This window comes from Eschrichtius robustus, chromosome 1, assembly GCF_028021215.1.
Source record: "Eschrichtius robustus isolate mEscRob2 chromosome 1, mEscRob2.pri, whole genome shotgun sequence".
NCBI classification, from domain to species: Eukaryota; Metazoa; Chordata; class Mammalia; order Artiodactyla; family Eschrichtiidae; genus Eschrichtius; species Eschrichtius robustus.
In genome coordinates this window covers 182,378,051-182,403,360 of record NC_090824.1, presented here as the reverse complement: position 1 = coordinate 182,403,360, position 25,310 = coordinate 182,378,051, and the positions used below count along the sequence as shown (strand labels likewise).

Sequence of the window (25,310 nt, the reverse complement as noted above, 5' to 3'; positions counted from 1 at the left end):
AGTAAACTATCACATTAAAGATTCCATTAAATTTTTTTAAAGTAAAAAAAATTTAGTCATAGTCAAATATTTCAATCAAGACCTTTATTAAAGCTTATCCTATAAAAAAGCACTGAGGTACAAATAATACACTGGTTAACATCAACAAGAACCAGATAATAAAGATAATAGCCAGAGAATCTGGCTAACTTCTACCTCAAAAGAAAAACAGACCTAGCCATATTTAGTATACAAACATGACTTTAACCTGCTTATGGATTAACTAAATAAAAAATGAATTAGAATGTGGGTCTGAGGGAGGCAAGGGAGGATGAGAAAAGGAAAAAAATAAAATAATGAAAACGGGGGGCAGTGTGCATATCAATAAAAAGTAGATTAAGTTTGGAGTGCCTCAATGCAGGGCTTCAAATAAACCACCTGTAGCTGGCAGAAAAAGCCAAAACTAGAGGAAAGATACAGAAAGGGAAGTAGGAAGGCCACATGAACTGTCTGTTAATTAAATGACCTATTCTTATAAATGTTATTTTCCAAACATAATCTCCAGTGGCCTTCCTTTTAATAGTTTGAGATCTAGTTTACATATCATATGATTCACCCATTTAAAGTATACAATTCAGTGGTTTTTGGTATATTACATTATTAGTTTTTTTAAATTGTGGTAAAATATATGTAACATAAAATTTGTCATTTTAACCATTTTTAAGTGTACAATTCAGTAGCATTAATTACATTCACAATGTTGTGCAACTGTCTATTTCCAAAACTTTTTCATTACACCAAACAGAAACTGTGTAACCACTAAGCTATAACTCCCTATCCTCTCCTCCCAATAACTTCTAATCTATAATACTTTCTGTCTCTATGACTTTGTCTATTCTAGATATTTTATATAAGTGGACCCATATGATGTTTGTCCTTTTGTGTCTGGCTTATTTCACTCAACATAATATTCTCAAAGTTAATCCATGTTGTAGCATGTGTCAGAACTTTATTCCTTTTTAAGGCTGAATGACATTCCATTGTATGTATACACATTTTGCCTGTCTTTTCAACTCCTGAAAGGCATTTGGGTTGTTTCCATTGTTTGCCAACAGCCTGTTTTTGAGAGCCAGATATAACGATGAGAGTATGCACCCCTGATATTCTGTGTGCACTTCTCAGGACTGGATCATTGAATCTTTAACAAGAGTCTAAGATGTAAAAAGGGCTAAGTGCTAACACCCACTGACTTAGTGTAGCCTGCACTTAATGGAGGAAAATGTCCTATATAACTTCCTCAAGATCCCAGAGCTAAAGAGTGACAAAGCATGAAAAGAATTAAACAACTCAGACTTCTGGACCTGGGCTCTGTGGAATATGCACCATTGTATCGTATCAGTAAGTACTGATATTTCCTGACCTATGGCCTATGGAAGCCTCACTACAGCTATTCCACTTGAAACATTTTACCTTTCTTTCTTTTTAATATTTATTTATTTTATTTATTTATTTGGTTGCGCTGGGTCATAGTCGCGGCAGGCGGGCTCCTTAGTTGCAGCATGCGAACTCTTAGTTGCGGCATGCATGTGGGATCTAGTTCCCCGACCAGGGATCGAACCCAGGCCCCCTACATTGGGAGTGTGGAGTCTTAACCACTGCGCCACCAGGGAAGTCCCCATTTTACCTTTCTTAAAGGTAAACAAACTAACAAAAATCATCTGATAATAAAATGCTTGAAATCCAACACTGCCAATGAAAAAACCTAGTTAAAATTTCTAACATATCTTATCTGATGACTGAATTTATAATCTCACTATTCTTTTACTGAGAAAATATACATGGAATTATAAATATGGTTATCAATGTGTTGGTTTAATGATTAAAATTTCTCGTGGAGGTTTTTCTCAGCCTTCCACAAACTTAACAGACCAAAAAGATCAAGTATCTAGAATTATTATATTTTTACAATTTTTTTCCTTCCATTTTAGAAGAAGATAAAAACCCCAACCCCTAGCTTTTGTACTTATCCTATTCCCTTATCTACTAAGCACAAAATATAGTTTATTTTGCCAAGAATATGAATATATATTAATTTTAAAGACAAGCAAATCCAGCAATCAGGATTTATCAGAAAGCATCAACCACAATGAAAACTGGAATAGCACCTTTTCTATGGAAAATGCCATAGCAGGAACAATGATTTATCAATAGGTGTTGTACATTAACTATAACTCAGCGTAATGATCAAAAAAACAGAACTTTTTACACCAAAAAAATACATTAACTAAGATAACTAATATTAAATAAAACCACGCCTGATATATACTAGATGATGTAGTTACATAATGTTTTCTTACCTTTTCCATATACTGTGAGCAGTTTGATTCTTGTAATAAATTTGAAGCTTCTTGTTTGTAATACTCTCCTGTTTCAGTCAGGAAGGGAGACTCAAAGATTTCCTGATAAAACTAAATAAATCAATTAAATAAATCATATTTAAAAAATTAGAACAGGCAACTTAAGAAATTAAAGGTCTAATTATTTATGTTTTTAAAGGAGGCTTTTTACCTTTAAGGGGAATTTTTTCTTATACTGTTCAACATGAACAAAGGAGTTAATAACCCCATGGATTACTTTCTGGTTTGGGTCTTCTCCACCACGATCACTAAAACAAGGTATAACACAAAACATTCTTGAGAATACAAATATCTATGGAAATATACCAAAGTATGCCACAATATGGCTGCTTATTCTATTGGTCTAATCACATTATGTATAAGGCATTTTAAAGCTCAATGCACATGATGCTTAAAAATGATTTTTCATACTGCAACTGAATTAATATTTATGATAGTTTATATACACATTAGATGTCATTCCAATAAACAACAGAAAAGCTTAATTGTAAAATTAAAGATACTATGTTGACACTAAGATGATACTTCTTCAATTTTAATAGAGTAGCTGTGAGCCCATCAATTCAAGACTTTAAATACCAGTGGTTAAGAATATTTGAATTTCACTCACCACAAACTCTATTACTAGAGGATGTGGTCTGAGAATGCAGTCTTTGAACCATCACAAGTATGCCTACAGTAATCTGATGAGACTCATTCCTCAAAGGTACACTCTAATACAATATATCGCTCAGTGAAATGACTAATAACTGTTGTTCTCTAAGAGGTCTGCTTGAGCCACTGAGTTGCTTTCATTTAAGCACAAAGGTATTTCTCTACTTAGAAATTTAGTGAGATATGTTTTAATATTTCTATATTCTGTTACAGTTACAAAGGGATCTAAAATCATCTCAATTATTCATGTGACATTTTGATAAGTTCCTACTTAGTCAAGGGTACTACTGTGATGCAAGTCTTAATCACAATAAGAAATATAGGTGAATTTTGGCTTTTATAATTACAGAAAGAGGAAAATGAAATAGGAAAAAAATAAGAGTGGGCCTAAAGCCACAGTAAAACGGTCTGGCTCTATGCTGGAAGTTTCTGACTCCAGTAATAATGCTCAAATCAAACCATTATACAGTCAAAGGTTTACCTTTCCATGGTAATCTTCCACCTCACTTTAAAATAGTTTTTTTCTTTGAAGTAATAATTATTTTACAAAGAAAGCAACAGAAAAATATATTATCATCATTTCCTAGTAAAATCTTCTGGTTTTCATACTGGGATATAAAGATTTTCTAACATTTAAGAAAAGTATTGTGGCAATTACCTTTATGTATCAGTGTCCCTCCCTGCCTCTGCCTCCCTCTAATCCTCTTTCTGTCTCCCATTAATTATCTGGATATTCTGGGAAAAGTTTGTTGTGCTTGAATTAATATGGCTACAGTCCTTCTGACAGTCACAGAAATGTAGTTACAAAGTCTACATTTTGATATAAGAACTAATAAGAACGATGAGTTCATACAAGGTGACACATGGTGAGCTCCTTTCCTCTGCTGACCTTCCCTCTTAAGCCCAAATTAAATCTGCTGAAATAATGATATAACCTATTCCACTGATTTGGAGCACATCACTTTTTGCCTTTTAACTTTGTCTGGGACCAAATGAAAATCAGTCAAAAGTGAGAAATATCTAAATATTTGGAAAATCAGGTTACCTAAAATTATTTTCATGACCAAATCCTACTGTCCCTGCTCAGCACCAGGAAAACGTCCACTGCTGCTATTCTCAGCACTCCTGCCATTTGTTTCTGACCCCAAAAGGCCCAGAGAAGCTGGAATCAGGTAAGGTAGTGCCTAGAAAGAACATCGACATTCCTACTGCTTAATAACTAAATTGTCCTCTCCTGTAAGAAGAACATCTGAACTCAGAAACTCTTAGGCATAATTATTCAATTCACCATACACTTTGATAACTGCACAAAAGGTACTATAGAAAATCAGTGTAATTTATTTCTATTAGGCTGACAGAAAATGAAAATAAACTGAAATGATGCTAAGTTAGTACTATATAAAAGCAATGACTAAGCTGGTTATCTGAATAAGCTCTGGTCTCACCTAAGAACAGTGATCCCAAGAGACGAGCTTTGAGAAAAGAATATGAAGAATTTTTATTTTAGAATATGGCTCATTATTTGATCTTGACAGAACTAAGTGGAAAATGCCTACAACAATCATAATGAAATCACTCAGTTGGGAGGATGGGAACTAATAGGAACAGTTTATTGTAGCCCCTAAGACCAGGATTTTGGAGTCAGACTACCTAGGTTCAAGTTCTGGCTGCAGAATATGTCACCTTGTGCAGGTGCTTATTAACCTTTAGTACTCAGAGATGTCCCCTTCTGTAAAGTGGGGGTAAGAAATGTACCTACTCTCACGAGGATATGGTAAAGATTATGCATAATCCAAGAAAGTATGTAGCACACTGCCTGGTACATGAGTAAACCATCAATAAGCTAGTATTTTAAGTACAGATAGGCGCAAAATGGAAGCATTTTCAATAAATTAGAGAGGAGAAGAAAGCTAAGAGACCAAAAAAAGCACTAACTGTGATTTTAAAACCAAGGCATTTTAGAGGGCAGACCAGGTTTGTGATGGTCATTAAAAGTTAGGCTGGAACTCTCAAAAGTCCTGATTCTGATATGTGACAATGGGCAAATTAATTTCTTGGTGAAACTCCCATTCACCCCCTATGATTAAAATGAGAATATGGTTCCAACAAGTTAAACGCAGCCTCCTGCTCTCACTCCAAATCTGAGAAGTGACAGGAAGGATACTTTTTAACGCTCCATTGTTGGCTGTAGCCCTTGGACCTGTAGAAATTGAAAAAACAGAATGAAGACTAGATAGCACAGAAAAACAAAATTACGGACCAAAATGCACAAGAAAAGAACCGCTAAAAGGAGGGGGTGGAAGATAGTGAAGGAGGACGGGCAAGAAGTGGTGTTACTGAAAGCGGGTTAGCACAAAACCAGCGAGGTCATCAGCAGACTAGCTGCTCTGCGTATCCCTGCAGGAGCAGTGAGTGTGGTGCCACGAGGAAGGGAAGCGCCTGCGCCCAGACTGAGCCCAGACTGCGCCCGACTGCGCCAGACTGCGCCCAGACTGCGCCCAGACTGCGCCAGACTGCGCCCAGACTGCAGCCAGACTGCACCCTGACTGCTCCCAGACTGCACCCTGACTGCTCCCAGACTGCACCAGACTGCACCCTGACTGCTTCCAGACTGCTCCAGACTGCGCCAGACTGCACCCAGACTGCGCCAGACAGCTCCTGACTGCACCAAACTGCCCCCAGACTGTGCCAGACTGCACCCTGATTGCTTCCAGACTGCGCCAGACTGCACCCAGACTGCGCCAGACAGCTCCTGACTGCGCCAAACTGCCCCCAGACTGCGCCAGACTGCTCCAGACTGCGCCAGACTGCTGCAGACTGTGCCCAGACTGCGCCAGACTGCTCCAGACTGCACCAGACTGCACCCTGACTGCCCCCAGACTGCCCCTAGGCTGTGCCAGACTGCTCCAGACTGCGCCCAGACTGCGCCAGACTGCTCCAGACTGCACCCTGACTGCTCCCAGACTGCGCCCAAACTGCACCAAACTGCCCCCAGACTGCTCCAGACTGCACCCAGACTGTGGCCAGACTGCGCCAGACTGCGCCCAGACTGCTCCCAGACTGCTCCCAGACTGCCCCCAGACTGCGCCCAACTGCCCCCAGACTGCTCCAGACTGCGCCCAGACTGCGCCAGACTGCGCCCAGACTGCTCCCAGACTGCCCACAGACTGCGCCCAACTGCCCCCAGACTACTCCAGACTGCGCCCAGACTGCGCCCAGACTGCACCCAGACTGCGCCAAACTGCCCCCAAACTGCGCCAGACTGCTCCAGACTGCCCCAGACTGCTCCAGACTGCACCCAGGCTGCACCCAGACTGCACCCAGACTGCGCCAGACTGTGCCCAGATTGCTTGGCCCCAACCCCAGAGCACCTCAGGAGGCACTGGGAAATCAAGGAAACAGTTCACCTTCAGACTGGCAAGACTTGATGAGTAGTAGAGAAACGGGTTCCCGTACTCTGCCTTTGGAAGAACAGGTACTTTACAGAGGGCAACATTAATTCTAAATGCACATACTCTATGGCTCCAAACATCTGCACCTGTGCATGACAGAACCAAGAGTTGTAGTAATGGAAAAACTGGAAACAACCTAATAGACATTACTAGGAGAAGAGTTTAAAAACTGAGGTAGAGCCATACCAAATATTCTATAGAGTTTAGGAAGAATGAGGAAGATCTCTATGTACAAACATAGAAAAATTATCAAGATATAAAATTGAATTTTAAAAGAAGTACGTCATAAATGATTTTCAGAAGTTAGAAAAAAAGAAAAATTTCTATACTTAAAAAAAGAAAAAACAATATTCTGTATTGTATTCTGTATCATATTTATTTCTCTACATAGATATAAAAATTCACAGGAAAAGGTGTGAAAAGACAGCTAACCAGATGATCACAGGGATTACCTCTGCGGAGAGGAAGATTGAGGAAAGGATCTGGAACACTCAAAGTTTTTCAAGAATGCATTTACATATCATTTGTGTATTTGGAACTAAGTTTTTCACTGAGTAGCTGGTACCAGGTCTGGGGAAGAAAATGTACAAGATAAGCCTGGAATATCCTGACATACTACTAGATAGCAAGAAAGTTATCAATGATGACTAGGGTCACTTCAAAAAGACTCTGGCACCAACTAACCAAAGAGAGGCTATTTAAACTTTAATAAAGTTAGACAATGAATAGGAACAAATCAAATATATTTAAGTCTATAAGTTTCATCACGGTATGTTGAAAAAAAAAAGCTAATTGGCCACTTTTTGAACATGACAGCAAACCAACTCATTATCCTGACAACTGGGTAAAGAAAAGAAAAGAAACAAGAAGTTATTTCGCCTTTCCTATATGATAACCAAATAGTTTAGATAAGGGTAAGAATATTTTTGTAAAATGTTTCAAGTTAAAAAATGAAAACCGAATGACAGAATTAAAGTGGTATCGTTTTACAAACCCCAGTATACTAAAAGATGTCAGCATTTAGCATCAGTGGCTGCTTACATCAAAAAAAGAGTGAAAAATCAGACATTACCAAAGAATAAAATATCTGTGGTTTTGCCTGCAAGAACCAACCTGAGTCTGAGTAAAACACTGAACTGCCAATTTATAGGAAACAGAGGACAAAGAAACACGTATAAATGGGCCTCATGCATGCAATCAGCAAAATCCAGACGGTGGTAAAGTCTAAAGATCAAATGGCCAGGATTCATGAACAAATAAGTTACAAGTTAAAAAAAAAAAAAAAGGATGGAGGAGAAACCTATTGATTAAAAGATTTAAAAGATGTATGAAGGTTTTTTTTAGGATAGACAAGACTAAACTACAGAGTCTAGGAATGCACACATGGGTGAAAAAACCATAAGGAAATAGAAGAAGAAAGTGATTGCCTCAAAAGTTGGGTAGTGGTTACTATGGGAGAAAGGGAGGGGATGGGACACACACAAGGGTCTCAGGGGAGGCTGGCCTGGTTCTAGTCCTTAACCTGTGTGGCAGTAACAAGCACATTCACCTTATAATAATTCATTAAGCTGTACATTTGTGTTGTATGGCCTCCTGTATCTATATTTAATTTTACACGCACACAGCAAAATACCCAAAAGTCCAAAAGAAAACTGTTATAACAATATTAATATGTGACAGAATATGGAAAAAGAGCACAAGACAAAGTTACTACATAACAATAAAAACAATTAACCATGAACAGAATAATCCTGATATTTATTTAACTAACAACAGAGCCTCAAAATTCATAAAACAAAAACTAACAACTGCACGGATGAAAATCCATAAATCTAAAATGAGCTGGGAAATTTAAAACATCTCTCAGAAACTGAGATACAAAAGAATAAAAACTACTACATTAAATTTTATTTTTATCCAAGATATTTTTCCTCAATGAAATCTATAATTTCTTAACAGTTGAGAAATAGAATAACAAACATATGAACATGCCAGAGAAAACACAAATCAGCCATAGCAGCCTATGTTATAAATTTTCCTAATTCAAAGGGGAAGAAAGAATTTTATTTAAAGTTTTAAAGTTTTTTTTTTTTAAACATCTTTATTGAAGTATAATTGCTTTACAATGGTGTGTTAGTTTCTGCTTTATAACAAAGTGAATCAGTTATACATATACATATGTTCCCATATCTCTTCCCTCTTGCTAAAGTTTTTATTTTGGGGTTTCCCTGGTGGCGCAATGGTTGAGAATCCACCTGCCAATGCAGGGGACATGGGTTCCAGCCCTGGTCGGGGGAAATTCCTCAGGCCGTGGAGCAACTAAGCCCGTGCGCCACAACTACTGAGCCCACGCACCACAACTACTGAAGCCCGCACGCCTAGAGCCTGTGCTCCGCAATAAGAGAAGCCACTGCAATGAGAAGCCTGCACACCGTAACGAAGAGTAGACCCCATTCGCTGCAACTAGAGAGAAAGCCCGCGCACAGCAACTAAGACCCAACACAGCCAAAAATAAATAAATAAAATATGTTTTTAAAAATTTTGAAAATTAAAAAATTAAAGTTTCTATTTTTGTTCAAAGACTACTTGACACTAGAAAGTTAACTGCAGAGCTACTGGAAAAAAGGAAAGCAATTCTGAATCCATTTAGCATTAAAAAGTCTGTGTTTTTAACAGTATCTTTAAGCATCTAAGCAATTCCTTTTACCTGCATTTAAAAATGTATCTACTTTCTTCTCTCTAATTTCATATTCTTACACTGTAACATTTAGATCCACAAAGTTACAGCATTTTATTTATTAAAATTAAAAACAATGTTAGGTTGTTACTACGCTGAAAGTCCCAATTGGCAATTCTATTTTATTATAAAAGACAAGTTATTATATGAATAGAATTACTTTTATCTTTCCTTAGTGAAGCAGACACTGTGAAAACATGCAGATACACAACCTATGATTACATCACTTGTTTCTTTCTTCCTAATATAGGAGGAGCACTTTTACTTTTGGATTATCAATTAAATTTTATGTGTACAGATTTCATGATACCATGAAAAAAAATTAAACTAACAATTGTTTCATTGACTCTCTTAAGCAAACAAAAAAATTCTGCAACCTACATTCCACTTTTAAATCTAGTACTTCACTGAAACAGTTTCTCTAAAATGCATGAAGCTGGGATTATTCCTGTAGCGTTTATATACCTCAAAAGAAGCCACCTTTATAGGATACAATTAATCAAAAAAAGAGCCTGGACCTAGTCTGTACCTTAAAAGCAGAGGATACATGGTCGTTTAGCCTTTTACGTCACTTTATATTGCTGTCTTGTTTTCCTGCCTGTGACCTTTTTAGACCGTCTTTTTTGATCTACAGAAACCCCACTCCACCCAATTACAACTTTTTTCAAAAGCCATGAAATTGTATTACAGTTTACTGAGCATTTCAGCATTCATGCCTAGTAAGAATTTTCACTTAGCAGAACATTTTGATTTCACAAGAAAAAATCCTCCATTAGCTTGACAGATAACTTTACCTCTTTCAAGGCTGAGATGGCCCTCAACTTTCTGAAATCTTCCAAGAAGATCAACACACTACCTGTGAGTTGGGGAATTTTTATGATCTGTATATGTCTCTTACAATAAGAAAATGAAGGACAGTTCTACGTGTGATTCTATACAAAAACTCCTAGAGATGCAGGTGATGGTGCAGCATAAAATATACCTCTGCACAACCAAAGTTACATTAGGAAGTACTCTTTTCCTAAAGGTGCTAACCAAATTAATTCATCTACTGAGGAAGCTAAGAGCACACAGCGAAAAGATGGAGAAAGTATATCACTTGGGTAAAATAAAGAACAATTAACTGAGGTAGGGATTATCTAACCCAAGCTGTAGGAAAAGAGCTGTTATCATTAGTATCAGATAAGCACCTGAGTGGTGGAAGCAAGCATTTTAGCTAAAGGACAAGTGCTTAAGAATCACAGGGCTAAACAAACTGTAAAACCCTGGGAACAGTTTTAAAGCAGCAGTATCTAAAAAATTTTGATGCCCAAGTGTAAACAGTGTACCAAGTACTAAATGTATTTAAGAACTAGGAAAGACACATGTCTTTTCTTTTAGCAACTCTTGGCTATTATGATAAAAAAATAACCTCTTAGACTACATTAAATAATGTTAGCACTAAGGGAGACCTATCTAGGCAGGAATAAAACCAGGTCTATCTATCAGGGATTGCCGGCATGTCATTTGTCCTTGCTCTGAAATCTTTTCACTGTATAATCCTCTCTACTTCATCTCACCTTTTTCAATCTACTTTTCCCAGTGCTCTGGGCAATTTACCACTCTCTCATCATGCTTTATTGTCACCCTATCTGTCCATGATATCTCACATGACAATGGGTAAATAGATGTTAAAGCAATGTAGCAGAAAGACCCAAATTGGAAGCTTAAAGACATGGAGTCTCTTTCCTACCTACATCAAGTTCAATAAGTCATTTTTCCTTACTGAAGTTCAATCTGCTTACTTATAAATAAAACCTGCCTGGCCTCCTTGAGATCAAATAAAGAAAATACGTGTGAAAACACTAGAATACTCAAAGCATTATAAAACCAAAATATATTCATCATTAAGCTAAAGTACTGGAGCTAGGAGTAGAAGAAACATTCTGTGGATTGAAATGACAGGCATAATGGATTTAGAGTTAAAAATTCCAGATTTGAATCTCTGGAATTAAGAAGATGGGAGCTGAATAGAGCAACACAACTGTAAAATGGTAAACTGTACCAATCACCTAGGGTGAAGATTAAATGGATTCACAGGTAAAGTTTTTAGATCACTGCTTGGTACACAGTTTCCATATTTTATTATTATTATTAAGCCTTAGTACCCTTAGCTGTAAAATGTAAGACAATACCTACCTAATAGAGTAGACATAAAAAATAAATGAGATATTAGTAAAGCATGTTGAATAATACTTTAATGGAAACTGATTTTAACAACAAAACCAAAACAAGTTGCCCTAATGTCTCTAAACATATAGTCTCTATGTCTTTTCCAGAATTAGTATCCTACTGTTGTTTTATTTTTCTCACAGTTATATTTTCTTTAATTTTTCATAAAATTCATTTTTAACAAGCTAACAATCACACTTAAGGAAAATTTACTAGGTTGGATCAAAATTATATTAAAGAGACATTTCATTAAAAGTGCATTTAGAAAATTATAACAATATTTTCATTATACTTTTAATGTAAAATAGCTGAATTCCAAGTCAAGAAGAAAGCTAATATTTCTTAGCAAAGGAAATTATACTAGAGCCTGTAACTCTTGTTGGAAGTGTTCTTTTAGTCAGTCATAGTTCAGTGGAGAAAGAGGAAGGAAGAAAACTGTTCCACCCTACTGCTTCACTACTGCCTTTCCTCTCTCTCATCACCTTTGGAAACACTGGAATCATGAAAAGCGTGAGTGACAATTTTTAAAAACCAAGTTACTAACTCCTACCACATATTTTCTATTTGGTGTTAACATTAAATATTAAAATAGTCTCTCCTTTTGTGGCTTTTTTTCTTAACCTCTTATTTCTTATTAGGAGCCCCATAGTAAGAACAACGCTCTGCTTTTTTCCTCACATAAAAAACTCCATATTTGGGTCTTCTTAATGAAAGCAGTTTCAGAGGGAGTGGCCATTATCACACAGCAATTCATTGGTCTACAGAATTCCTTTCACAGTAGTTCCAGTCACCTAAAATTTATCTGTGTGAGCGATTTCAGTTTCTGATTCCCCAGAGCTGAGGTCTAGTAAGAATCTTCTGGGCCAGAGCTGACCAAGAATGTTCTCCTCTGGACTCCACAGGATAACTTACTTGGTGCCAAACCTTATTCACACAGCAGTTAGGTAAAGAGTCAACCATTCTGGGCCATGAGGACAGTGGGAAGCCCTTTTTTCATAAATTTACCTCACAAGTTAACTGATTATTAAGGTGACCAACAACTGGAAGAATCTGTTTTCCTGAGTAGGTTATCGTCATCAGGGTTTCAGCTGAGAATACGTTCAAACAACTCAGCACTGCCTACAAGATCCACGACGTTTCAGGATTACAAAACAAGTCACTTCCTTCAGGGACTTATTTATTTACTAAGCATATTAGGTCACAGTGAAATCTGCCCCCCAAAACCAAAAGATTATAAAACGATTTTAAAACATTGGCATTAGAATGGAAAATGAGGCTTGTTACAGTAAAATGAGGCCCATGTGCAGTTGACAGCCATGCAACTGGTCACTATTTTAGACCGTTTCAAACAGCAAATTAGAACTGACTCAAGAAGATCAATGTCAGTACTCACTTTTTGATTTCTCGGAGCAGCATTCGGATGAGGATGGTCTGAAGTGGTTCAACCATCAATTTCCTCCACATATCCAATGCTAGCTGCCAGGAAAAATGAAAATCATCAAGGCTGAATTACTTAGTATTTGATTTAAACATTTGTTCAAGACTTCTTTTAAAAGTAAAAACACCCATCAAATGAAGTATTTATAACTATACTTCAAAATTCAAATAAAAATTGAATATAAGGAAAATAAATTTCTAATTTAAAATGACAATGACTATCATATCAGACTTGTACAAAGAACAGAATTAAGCTTTTATCATTAATTGAAAATCTTACAGAAATAACTGATTTTTATAAAACCTTAAGTTATTGATTGTTAAATGCCCAATATTAGGAAAGGGCTATAGACGCCAAAACTATAATGGAAACAAAGGAGTTATGTTAAATAAAATAATGTGATTTGGCTGTTGGCTGGTTTTTGAAATTATAACACCTCTCATACAAACATAAAAGAATAAGTCAATTTAAAGAATAATAAAATAAACATCCTTGTATTCAACACCCAATTTAAGAAATATGACTTCACCATTACTGTTGCCCCAAATGTCCTCCTCCTTTCTTTCCCCTCAGAGATTATCACTATCCTGCATTTTGTGTTAAATCATTCCCTTCCTTACAGCTTTACCAAGTGTGTAACCATCCCATATGATATTTTTGAAGTTGACTTTTTTTTTTTTGGCCACACCACGTGGCATGTGGGATCTTAGTTCCCCGACCAAGTATCAAACCCGTGCCCCCTGCAATGGAAGCGCAGAGTCCTAACCACTGGACCGCCAGGGAAGTCCTGAAGTTGACTGTTTCTGACCTTGATAACAAAATCACATTGTATGCTCTTCCATGTATGATTTTTGTTTTGGTTTGTTTTGTTTGTTGTTATTTTTAAATTTTATTTATTTTTTTGTTATTTTTAAATCTTATTTCTTATGTATAATTTTTTAACCATAACTTTGTTACTGAAATCCAACCAAATTGATAAAGAGTTTATAGTTCAATCGTTGGCATTGCTATATAGTATCCTCTTGTATGAAGACACTATGATCAACTTTTACTTTCTACTGCTGATGATACTGTTTGTGATCCCAGCTTTTGCCACTGAGAACACTGCAGCTGTTCCTGCATTCACCTCTGGTGGTCATAGGCAAGTGGTTCCCTGACACACACCTACGAGTGGAGACGCTGGCTGACAGGAGCAGGCATGCGTGCAGCTTTACTAAACAAAGCCAAGTGGTTTTCCACTTTACACTTGAAGCCAACATCCTGACAACAACTGCTACTGCCAGGCTCCGGTCAGACTTTGCCAATGTGATGGACATAAAGTGGACCTCCTTCAGGTTTTAACTGGCAATTTCCTGAATAAGGCTGGGCATCTTTTTATGATTTTTGTGCATTTCACTTTTCTTTTTTCTCTGTAAACTGTCCATTCATCTCTTTTGCCCATTATTCCATTAATGTTTGTCTTGTTCTCAATGCGACCTAGTAGTTCTTTATATATCGTGGAAATTAATCCCTTGACAGTTTTACATATCGCACTTTGTCATAGTTTGTGACATGACTTTTGAATTTCTTTACAGCATTTTTTTAAGTAAAAATATATTCTATTTTAATGTGCTCAAATTTATCAATCTTTTCCTTTATTGTTTGCATTCTTGTGTCTTTTAAGAACTCTTTCGCTCCCTAAGGTCAACCTTAAGGAGATATGTGTGCTCCTATGCTGCCTTCCAAAGTTTTCAAGTTTTGCCTTCACATGAAAGCCTTTAAACTCCAATATGTTTTTCTCATACAGAGTACAAGTTATTCCAGTATCAAAAACTGATTGCTCCTAAAAAAAAAAAAAATTGATTTCTCCTGTTTCCAACGTAGCTGCATCCACACAGGTATGATTCTGTTTTTAGCCTCTCTACTGTTTCCCTAGGATAACTTTATTCTGATCCACTGGTAATTTTATAAAAATAAGTAGAAGCATCTGTTTTCCCACAAGGAACATTCTTCAGGTTTTGCCTTCTTTTTCTTTTTAATTAGCACAAAGAAGATAATACATAAGAAAATGGGATTTTATAGCTGTAGTAGGAGGGCAAACTGGTAAAGCCTTTGAAAGGCAAGGTGGCAGGGCTATCAAAGTTCAGGCTGTGCTTTGACCCAGAAAATCCACTTCCCGGTACTCACTCCATGAAAATTTCTGCTCATGTACAAGCAGATATATACACAAATGTAACTCCATGATTGTAAGATTTCTGTTTACTCTACTCATTACCATATTCCCAGCATATAGTACAGTGTCTAGCACACAGAGGGATTCAAAAATATTTAATAAGTGAACAAATGAACAATGATGTTCACACAGTATTGTTTGTGACAACAAAAAAATGAAAACTAAGGGGAATAGTTTAATAAATAATTAATAATTATTTGATATCCCTACTTTTTAAACAAAAGGAAAGAAATACAAGTTGCAGAATTTTATGTATGCTCTGATGTCAAAACTATTATGTGTGTATATATATATTTATATGTAAATGCGCAGGTAAAATTCAGAAAAGACATAAATCTAATTGTTTATAGTGATTTCCTCTGGGAAGAGGAGTGGGCATGATGGTGTTAGTGATAAGGAACAATTATAAAATAAAACATTCACTTATCACCCTACAAACTAAAGCAACTGCTATTAAGATTCTGGTATTTCCCATTGATCTGTTTCTCTACATCCTTTCCCCTCTACAGCTTTATTCCTATTAAACATACAATGTTGTGTCCAAATGTTTTCAAAAACCATTTTCCCCTTTGTTAACGTTTCTATGAACTGTTTTCTACTAATTTATCCCTTTGCCTACTTTTATAACAAAATCATATTGTATATAGTCTTCTATGTGTGATTTTTATTGGACATTGGAAATTTAGACTGTTAGCCCTTTAGTCACCCTTATTAATGACTGCAAGGAATACTTTTAAACATGTAAACCTTTTTTTCCGTATTAGTTTTGCAGTACAAATTACCAGACGTGGGATTACCTGGTCAACAGGTATTGAACATTTTAAAATCTACTGAAAGACACGGATAAATTTCTTTCTAAAAGGGTTATTCTAATTTAAATTTCTACTAATGCTGCATCTTAGTTGTTTATTTCCTTCACTGACACCCATCAAAATTTAACATTAATTTCTTTACTTAGTTGGCATCTGCTTCCCCATGAGGAGAGCAGACCTTCTGTCTGTTCACCATTGTATCCCGAATGTCCAGCTACTCGATAAATATGTACGACATGAATAAAAAAACACTGCACTAGGGCTTCCCTGGTGGCGCAGTGGTTGAGAATCTGCCTGCTAATGCAGGGGACACGGGTTTGAGCCTTGGTCTGGGAAGATCCCACATGCCGCGGAGCAACTAGGCCCGTCAGCCACAACTACTGAGCCTGCGCGTCTGGAGCCTGTGTTCCGCAACAAGAGAGGCCACGGTAGTGAGAGGCCCGTGCACCGTGATGAAGAGTGGCCCCCGCTTGCCGCAATTAGAGAGAGCCCTCGCACAGAAACGAAGACCCAACACAGCCATAAATTAATTAATTAATTAATTAATTAATAATAATTTTAAAAACCACTGCACTAGAGTATTTCTTGCATAGTCAGTATATGTTTTATATATTATTATAATTTTCCACATTTAAATCTGAACTGTACCTCAAAAATTTGAGTGAATTGGTTGAACTGCACACTTTATTGTTTTACGCTGAATTTCTTTAATTACATTTTAAAGTTAAAATAAATTTGTTGCATCCACAAATTTGTATTTCCTCTCTTTTAGGTTCTCTTTTTAAGTCCATGTCCTTCACACTTTTCAACCATAAGAGTCTCAACATTTTCTAAATACTTTTTATGAGATTTTTCATACAGCAGAACTATTAACCTTCTGTCATTCATCCATCATTAATTTAACTATTAAAATAATACTCATCACATCTTTTCTGTTCTTCTCATCTATCTGAAGATTCTTAGGAAATCATGACACTATTTCATTTACTTAACATTCAGGATTCTTTTTTTTTCCCCCTTTAGCCACGCAGCTTTCAGGAACTTAGTTCCCTGACAAGGGATCGAACCTGCATCCCCTGCATTGGAAGCACAGAGTCTTAACCACTGGACTGCCAGGGAATTATTCCCTAGGATGTTTTAAATCTTGAAAATTTTAAGATAGTCCACTCAGTGTCCTTAAGAAAAGGACAGTGAATCAAATTTCCTCAGTATATAAAAACACTCTTATGTTTGCCAGTCATTTAAAGAATGTCCTACCTCTCCTATTTCCATAAGTGGTTCATTCATATCTACACCACCATAACCATACTGAAGGTCAGCTTCTGTCAATTTATTCTTTTTAATAAACTGGGTGTTGAGATACCTGAAAAACAAATGTAATATCAATAGACACTATGTCAAAATCAGTAGGAAAACAAGTAACGTGCAACTTTAGAGCAATAATTTTAGGGTTATAATCAACTGCAGAATAGTTCAGTAAGAAGAAACTAATTATATATAAATTAGAAATATAATTTTTAAAAAAGATAAAAATTACCAGCCCAACTCCCTTTGCTAGGCCCGAAGAGACAAAGAGTAAGACCTCCAGAGTAGCAAAAAAAAACCTATTACCACAGTCTCACTTAAAAAAACTCAGGGGTATTGTTCTAAAACTTTCCAATACTCTTATAGCCTAACAGCTCCTATCCAAGGGTCAACCCTCTACAGTCTAATTTGCTCATTCCCAGATTCTTCTTGTTAAATAAGCGAAGTTCACTTTGCAAAGAATTTAACAGAAAATGGTTAAAAGATCAAAGTCAAGAAAGTTCTCTATATTTTATCACCATTAAATACGTAACTTTTCACTTTTAAACAAACAAACAAAAAAATCACAATCAGTAGGTGAGAAAACGCAATCGATTGTTACAGACAGTAAGAAGTATGGGCAAAACTGACAGATTCAAGATCACTTTGTCTACCAGGGGTAAACAGCTTTATAAAGAAAGACTAATAACTGTGATGAACTCTAAGAACTACTAAGATGAATAAAGAGTTCTAAGATTAAATAAAATGTGTACAAAGCCGTGTAATATTCAAGCATCACTTTTCATCATCCCAGATTTCACCACAAGGCCTTTAACGCTCAACACCTAAAACTATTCGTTTGATGGCTTCTGCCAAGGTGAAAATAGCTATTGACAATACAAGTATTTGGGCAACAACCACAAAATCTCTGTATTAAAACACGCACTTTCCCACGTTCACTGAATCAAAATGAAAGGTCTGCTGAATGTTCAGACAACTGAAACTGCTAGCAAAGAAAACAAAAATTTCAACCGCATAACTCCACTGACAATCCTAGCAGACGATGAAAAATAATAAAGCGCTACGGCCACCACCACTTACACAAGTTCCCTCCCACATTCACTCACTTCAAGCTCTGGACTCCAGGGCTTACAACCTTGGTGCTCCATGTGACATTTTAGTCTCTTCTGTCCACTGGTTACAAAGTCATTTCCTTCAAAATACCATTTAGCTTTCCCTTCCATTCTCACTGTAACCCTCATAATTTCCTGCTGTGCTTCCACCACGCCTTCCAGCTGAGAAAAGGGGAACAGGATTGGGAGACGGAAGCAAGAGCTGGAGAGAAACGGCTGCTTCACCTGAAACAGACTCCCTGGGGTAGGGCGTTTAACCTCTGGCCTCTGTCACTCTGGTCTCGGCTCAAACACACCTCTCTCAGGCCTGACCTGACCCCAAACCAAACTAACCGTCACTTTCCACCCCCAGTGAAGTAACTATCTAATACATAACTGTTTTCTTCACAGCACTTGCTACTATGTGAAATAATCCTGTTCTTTTCTTTGTCTACTGGTTTTGTACATCCACCTCCTCTCTAGAATGTGAGGTCTGGCAGACAGTGTCCAGAACAGTGGCAGGCAGATAGGCAATCCTCGAAAAATACTTCTCCGAATTACGAAATGAATAAATGGGTAACGTTCCAGCAGCACGGATGGCAAAAGCTAACATTAGAACACAAACTTGGAAAAGCAGCCTGGAGCCAGATCATAAAAGCATGAATGTCAGGAAATAAAAGTAATCACTGACACTTATGCAGCGCCTATCGTGTGTCAGAGACAGGCATAAACACTGCAGCTGGCTGAATACTAGGAGGTAGATATATGTGGTACTATTAGGATCCTCATTTTACGTGTAAGAAAATTGCAGCTTAGACAGCTTAAAGAACTCGGCAAAGGTCCATCAGCTACTAAGTGGCAGAGCTGGGCCAGAAAACTCACGAGGTCTCCCACTCTCATTCAGCAAGTACTGACCAAGTGCGTACTGCATGCCAGGTACAACAAGGCACTGAGGATAGAAAAACGAAAAACAAAAATGTAGTCTCTGCCCAGAGAGCTTACCCATCTGGTAGGACATAAAAACACAAACAAATGTAACATTTCAACAGTGAAAAGTGCTGAGTAGGGGAAACTTAGTCATATCTGCACCATTACATGTGCCTTTCTATAAGACCCTTTGCTCCAAACCATTCCTTTTCTGGTCACTGTACCATGGCCATCCCAGTAATCCTACCTAAAACATTAGCATCACTTATCTCATCCTTCCGTTTACCTCCTTTAATCAGCTGGTCCTCCTGTCCTCCTACACTATTCCTCACCTCCTCCCATTATTTTCCTTTTCACTTTCAATGCCATTCGTTGACTCTCTGCTTGGATCATGTGCAACACTCTCATGACTGATCTCTGTTTCCCATTTCTGGCATATCCAATTTACCTAAAAATTCTGCTTTCAGGATATCAACTCCCTATTCAGAAGCCTACAGCAGCCCCCTTATTCTTATACAGTAAGTGTAAACTTCTCAGCGTAGGAGTTTGCTGACTCTGAAGAGTAGCTGCTAGATCTGCAGAAGTCTGGATTCACTAGAGATCTGTGTGTATATTCCGCAGCCAATACGCTGTTTTAGTGGAGCTTTATACGTTTTATATCTGATAGGACAAGTCACTATTCTCTTTCCCGCATGGAATAAATTTTAAACTAACTTTCATTATCTATATTCTTCTCATTACAGATTTCTACTCTTGACAGTTTAAGCTTGATAGAGAAGCTTTTAAAATAATTTATAGATATAATTTAAAATGTAAGTAGCATAATTTTTCATTTTGATTCAGACACCATTCTTAATTTCTAAGTCACTGTAGTATTTTACAATCAGATTTATTAACCACACATTTGTTTTTAAATCAAGATATATATTCTAGGAAATCATAAAGTAAAATAGCTTTCAATAATTTCTTTAAATAGTCGATACTCTACCACACAGTCAATACCTGACTGTCTGCTCAGGTCTAACTCATGCAGTAGTACATGTTTTTATAATTCATTCTGGCAACAAAGTGATTGATAAGTATCCTTTGCTTTTCTGGAGTATTAGCAGTAACACAACAGTATTAACTAACAAGAACTAATAGCCTAAGGTAACTGTGAAGTCTCTAAGAAATCAGGCATTTCAATCTATCTTTAAAAAAATCCATTATAAGAACTGTTCCCATGCTAATACCTACTGGATTTCAAGAGTCGTTAGTCCTCAAGCTAATACTTTAAGTACCCCACTTCAAGAGCCCACAGGGCCTAAACAGATATGTAGGGGCAGGAAAGGTGGGGTAGGAGCACCATTATTTTTCTTTAAAATTGGAACCCTTAAGTCACCTATGCGAATGCATATCCATCTTATAAATCAATCAGAGTAAAGAAAAGGCTAGAAATTACTTCAAAACAATAATACTGAAAAATGCTTTTGAAATAAAACTGATTTTTTTCCTTTACATTTCTTCACACAGATTTCCTTATAGACTAAGATTAATAACAAGAGATAGCCTGGATAACCTACTACCCAACCAGTAAAGACTATCAAGCAGTTTTTTTCTAATTACTAACAAATGTGCCCTCTATGAGAAGGATCTCACCACCCAGTCTACCAATATAATTAAATAAATCAGTCACATGAAGCCAACACCACAGAGGTCAAACAAAACACTCTATAAGTGAATCCCATGAGCCACTGGTTCTAAGTCTTTACTACAGACAGTGGAAAGTTACTAAATGATTTCAGACGGTGATCAAATTTGCACTTGAGAAGTTTACTAAATAGAATAAATTAGAAATCAAAGGCTGGGAGACTGGTTACAGGGATGTTATCAATAATATTCCAGGTCAGAAACCATAAAAAGCTTGAACTACAATACTATAATAGCACTGCAAAGGAAATAATAAATTTAAGAGACATTTGGAGGATTTGACCAAGACGGGTCAGGTAGAGAGGATAACCCTAGGTGAAGGGTAACTGAGACTTCCGGCATATACATCTGGATGTCCAGGACTACCATTAACCAAAATGAGTATTACTGGGGCAGCGTGTGTGTAAAAGATAACAAGCTCAGTTGTGAACATCTGCAGTAGTACAATGTACCCACAGAACATCCTGGAGGTACAGGCAGCTAGGTAAGAATATTCCTCTGAAACTTAGACCACCTGCAATAAACATTTATTTTGGTGGTTATCAATATATAGGTTGTAGCTAAAACCAGGAGTAATAGAGATCATCCTAGAAAGAACGCAGAGTGTAGCTAAAGGATGAGGATAGAACCTACGTAAGTGACTACAATGACTCTCTAGAATGAGGCTAGGTAGAATGAAGAAGTTAAATGGATTTATTCAGACTGATCTGGGTTTAAATTCTGCCCTTGTAATTTTTCCAGCTCAGGGACCTTGACCTCTCTGACCCTTAGTTTTCCTCCATTGTAAAAAACCAACTACCTGTTATGGCTTTATATGTATGCACACATATGTGTATATATCATATATATTGCAAAATCTAATAAAAGCTCATCAACAGTACCAATTTAATAGTACTACTTTCAATAATACCAAACTGATTTTGGTAAAGAGAGGTGCAGGAGAACCAAGAGAACGGTGCCCCAGAAAACTAAGAAAGAATAGAAAAACAACTTGAATCTTTACTGAAGTATCTCAGCTAACGAGGGATCCCACTGCATGGCACACAGTCGAAGCACTCTGTTTTGTCATCCGTATACCAGTGGCCCCAGCTTCTCAGCAGTGACAAAGACACGCGTGTGCTCTCATTCTGATCCTTAAAACTCCCCCCGCTCTCCCCCACGGTTTAGCTAAGGAATTCTTAAGTTCTATTTATGACTAGGCCACTTTGGTGGATGGAGGGGGGAAATCAAATGTCAGGATGTTTAATGGATGGCAAACATGTTCTGTAAAAGCCAAAGCCACAGTAAACCTTGCCCTTGTTAGCAATTGCTGGTTTCTGGTTTTATTATATTTTGCTCTTCTAAGAGGAAACAGAGCTACCGGCCATTTAGAAGTGAGTTCCAGTTTCTAACATAGGCAGCTTACATCTAGTGAAGTCCAGTGTTGTTATAAAAACCAAAGGGAATACGAACCAGTAAAGCAAAGAAGGACAGACACACCAAGGTGACCATGCCTTGGCCCCATGTACCTGTGCAGGAAACGCGTTGAGACCTAGCTCTACTCCTCTTCTCCAGCAAGAAACTGAGGCAGGGGTTCATCTGTGGCCCAAGCCACAATGCACAGGGCAAAATTATCACTGCAACCATCACAGGCCAAAAGGTCCAGGTGCTTAACAGCACTATTCCCTATTTATCCAGTGTCCTTCAACAAATGGGTCTCTGCCTGTGTACCTAGGTACTGTACTTATTTCCACTGTCTACGTGAATGAGTTAGAGAGGACCAGCCCAGGGTGCCACAGGAACATGCATGAGTGGCAGTTAACACCAAAGATCTAAGCAGGAGACTGAGGCAAGGAGAGGGGAGTTCAGAGCGGGGAATGGGAACTAGTCATTCAGGGAAAGGAAGAAAAGCAATCCAGACAGACAGAATAGCACAAGGAAAGGCGGGATGATATGAGACCACAAGGTATCACAACACTGCCGGTAATTCAGTACGTCTAGAGGAGAGGGCGGGAGAACGTCAAGAGAAAACTGCCAGGTACTTCCATGAAACATAAAATGCTGAATCCTAGAGTCAAACAAGAGCATGCTGGAAGGGGGCACGAGCTTAGATTCACTAGAAGTTTCATCCAAGCTGAAGTTTCACTTCGGATCTGTCAAGATTTAATGTGTGTTACACAGTCCCAGACAACTGAAGAAACAGAGCTATGCCATCAAATACAGTTTTAGTTTTCACAGAATAAGTTTCCATACACTGCCTGGCTCCCAAATACCCACATGACCCACACTACAGACCTTTCCCCATAGCAGAGAAAAGTCCATACATCAGGTAATGCTTTAGTTCTGCTCATTTTCATGGGTAGTAGGTAGTAAAAACAAACCAACCAAAAACTCCTGCAATTACCAAATGCAGGCAATACTGTTTAGGCTGTCGAGAGTCTAAAAGTGTACTTACCTATACAAGCAGTCCATATAGTCTGCACCCTTGCTGTATTCCTCCCAGTACCTATGATACATAACAAGTACTTGCTCTTCAGATTCCAGAACTCTCTAGAAAAAGAAGAAAAATATTTTTTACTCAGAAAGCACTAATCATTTTCATTTGTAAGCTATGAAATTTATCAAAAACTAATGTTCTTAAATAAGTGACATAATTCAAGCACTATATATTACATTTACAAATTACATTCTTATTTTTAACTACCTTTAGTAACAATGAAAGAGCTAGAAAAAAAATGTGAATCTTAGATATGAAAGTGCAGCATCCATACTAGAGAGTAAATGTTTCATTCTCAAAGATAAAAAAACAAAATGTAATGGTTTGATGCTGTTCTTTGGGCTAGAATATTAGATCAGATTAAAACAGAATGTAATTCTATTGTATTTCCTCACGTCCATCACTTTTGATCAGCCTGTAGTTATGTCATCACCTCATATTATTCACTTTTGTGAATAAGACTACTTATGAAAATTGACACATTTTCCATATTCCCCAAATAAGTTATTTTATATTTATTTAATAAAAACCTACTATTTTTTGAAAAATGACAATCAAACTGAAATCTGAGGGCTGATGTTTAAAAAGTTAATTTTAATGGAAATCTAGTCTAACAATAAAAATCCACTGGACAGGACAGACATTCCCAAGGCCACCGCTGCTCTTACTTCGGCTCTTCCATCAGCCGTCCGTGTGACCTTAGGCAAGACATGACCTCAACACTCATCCAATTAACTCTTGAGAAAGCTATGCTTTTAAACTTGTAATTTTACCAATTAAGTCTCAGAATGATAGGAATAGCCTATAAATAGTATTTTTTTGCCTATCATATGGTAAATAAATTAAAAATCGCAACCACTATTAATAATGCTGGGGAATAGGGCCCACTTAGGAACTACTGCTGCTGGTTGGATAGAATATAAATCTAGGAACAATTTCTTACTACGGTTGTTCCTCAACATCAGTGGGGATTGTTTCCAGGACCCCACCATGGATACCAAAATCCGCAGATGCTCAAGTCCCTACAGCCGGGCCTCCATATCCACCAATTCGGAACACACAGATATGGAGGGAAATGTTCATGACTTATGACCCAGTAATTCCACGTCTAGGGACTTATCCTATAAAAAAAACTTGGTAACACAAGAATAACTTAGCTACAAGGATGTTCATGGAAGTATTGTTTATAATCACAACTTTATGAACTGGAAATAATCTATATGCCCAGCAATACAGGAATATTTAAACAAATCACAGTATCTCCACAAAATGAAAAATTTTACAATCATTGCCAGAATTACAAGTCTATTTAATGACAAAGAAAGAGACCTACAATATTATTAAAAGCAAAAAGCACATTATAAAGTATACAACATAACTTCATTTTCTAATAAAAATGGAAGTCTACACAAAACAAAAATATGCAAAAGACATGTATCAAATTATATTTTTAATACGTATCAAAAAAAGATATATTTAAAAATAGATATATCAAAAATATTAACAGTGGTTAATTCTGGAGGTATGTTATGGGTTATGTTTATTTTCTTTTTGCTCATCAGTATGTTCTAAATTATCTACAACATAATGCAATAACTTTAGTAATTTAAAAAGTTCTCTGTGTGTTTCATGTTTGGTAATTGCAATCATTGTTGCTTTTGCTGTGGTCATCCATGTACAATGCTTGGTGTCACTCTATTTATCTCTTGTAAAAATAAAATACAGTGTGTGTGTGTGAAAAAAAAAAAAAAGTTCTCACAGGTGAAACTGTTTCAGTTCTGTTGGCTATATTAACAATTTACTTTGTCATCTACATATTAGCCAACTTCTTTTTTTGTCACTGGACTTGAGAGAAAATATGGTATACAATTATATAAGTATTCTAAATTTTCATAAAACTACTTCACAAT

General features: G+C 37.0%; 1 protein-coding gene across 4 annotated transcripts in view; it reads right to left on the bottom strand.

The window, feature by feature from the left end:
- Window positions 1–25,310, bottom strand: part of CUL2 (cullin 2) — an 81,865-nt gene that overhangs the window by 25,911 nt on the left and 30,644 nt on the right. For all 4 annotated transcript variants that reach the window (XM_068560752.1, XM_068560744.1, XM_068560734.1 and 1 more), the window contains exons 4-8: window positions 23,359–23,453; window positions 17,170–17,275; window positions 12,844–12,926; window positions 2,548–2,644; window positions 2,337–2,447 (exon numbers count right to left, since the gene is read on the bottom strand). In XM_068560752.1, the coding sequence (XP_068416853.1) occupies window positions 2,337–2,447; window positions 2,548–2,644; window positions 12,844–12,926; window positions 17,170–17,275; window positions 23,359–23,453 (492 nt within the window). The remainder of the gene's footprint in view (window positions 1–2,336; window positions 2,448–2,547; window positions 2,645–12,843; window positions 12,927–17,169; window positions 17,276–23,358; window positions 23,454–25,310) is intronic.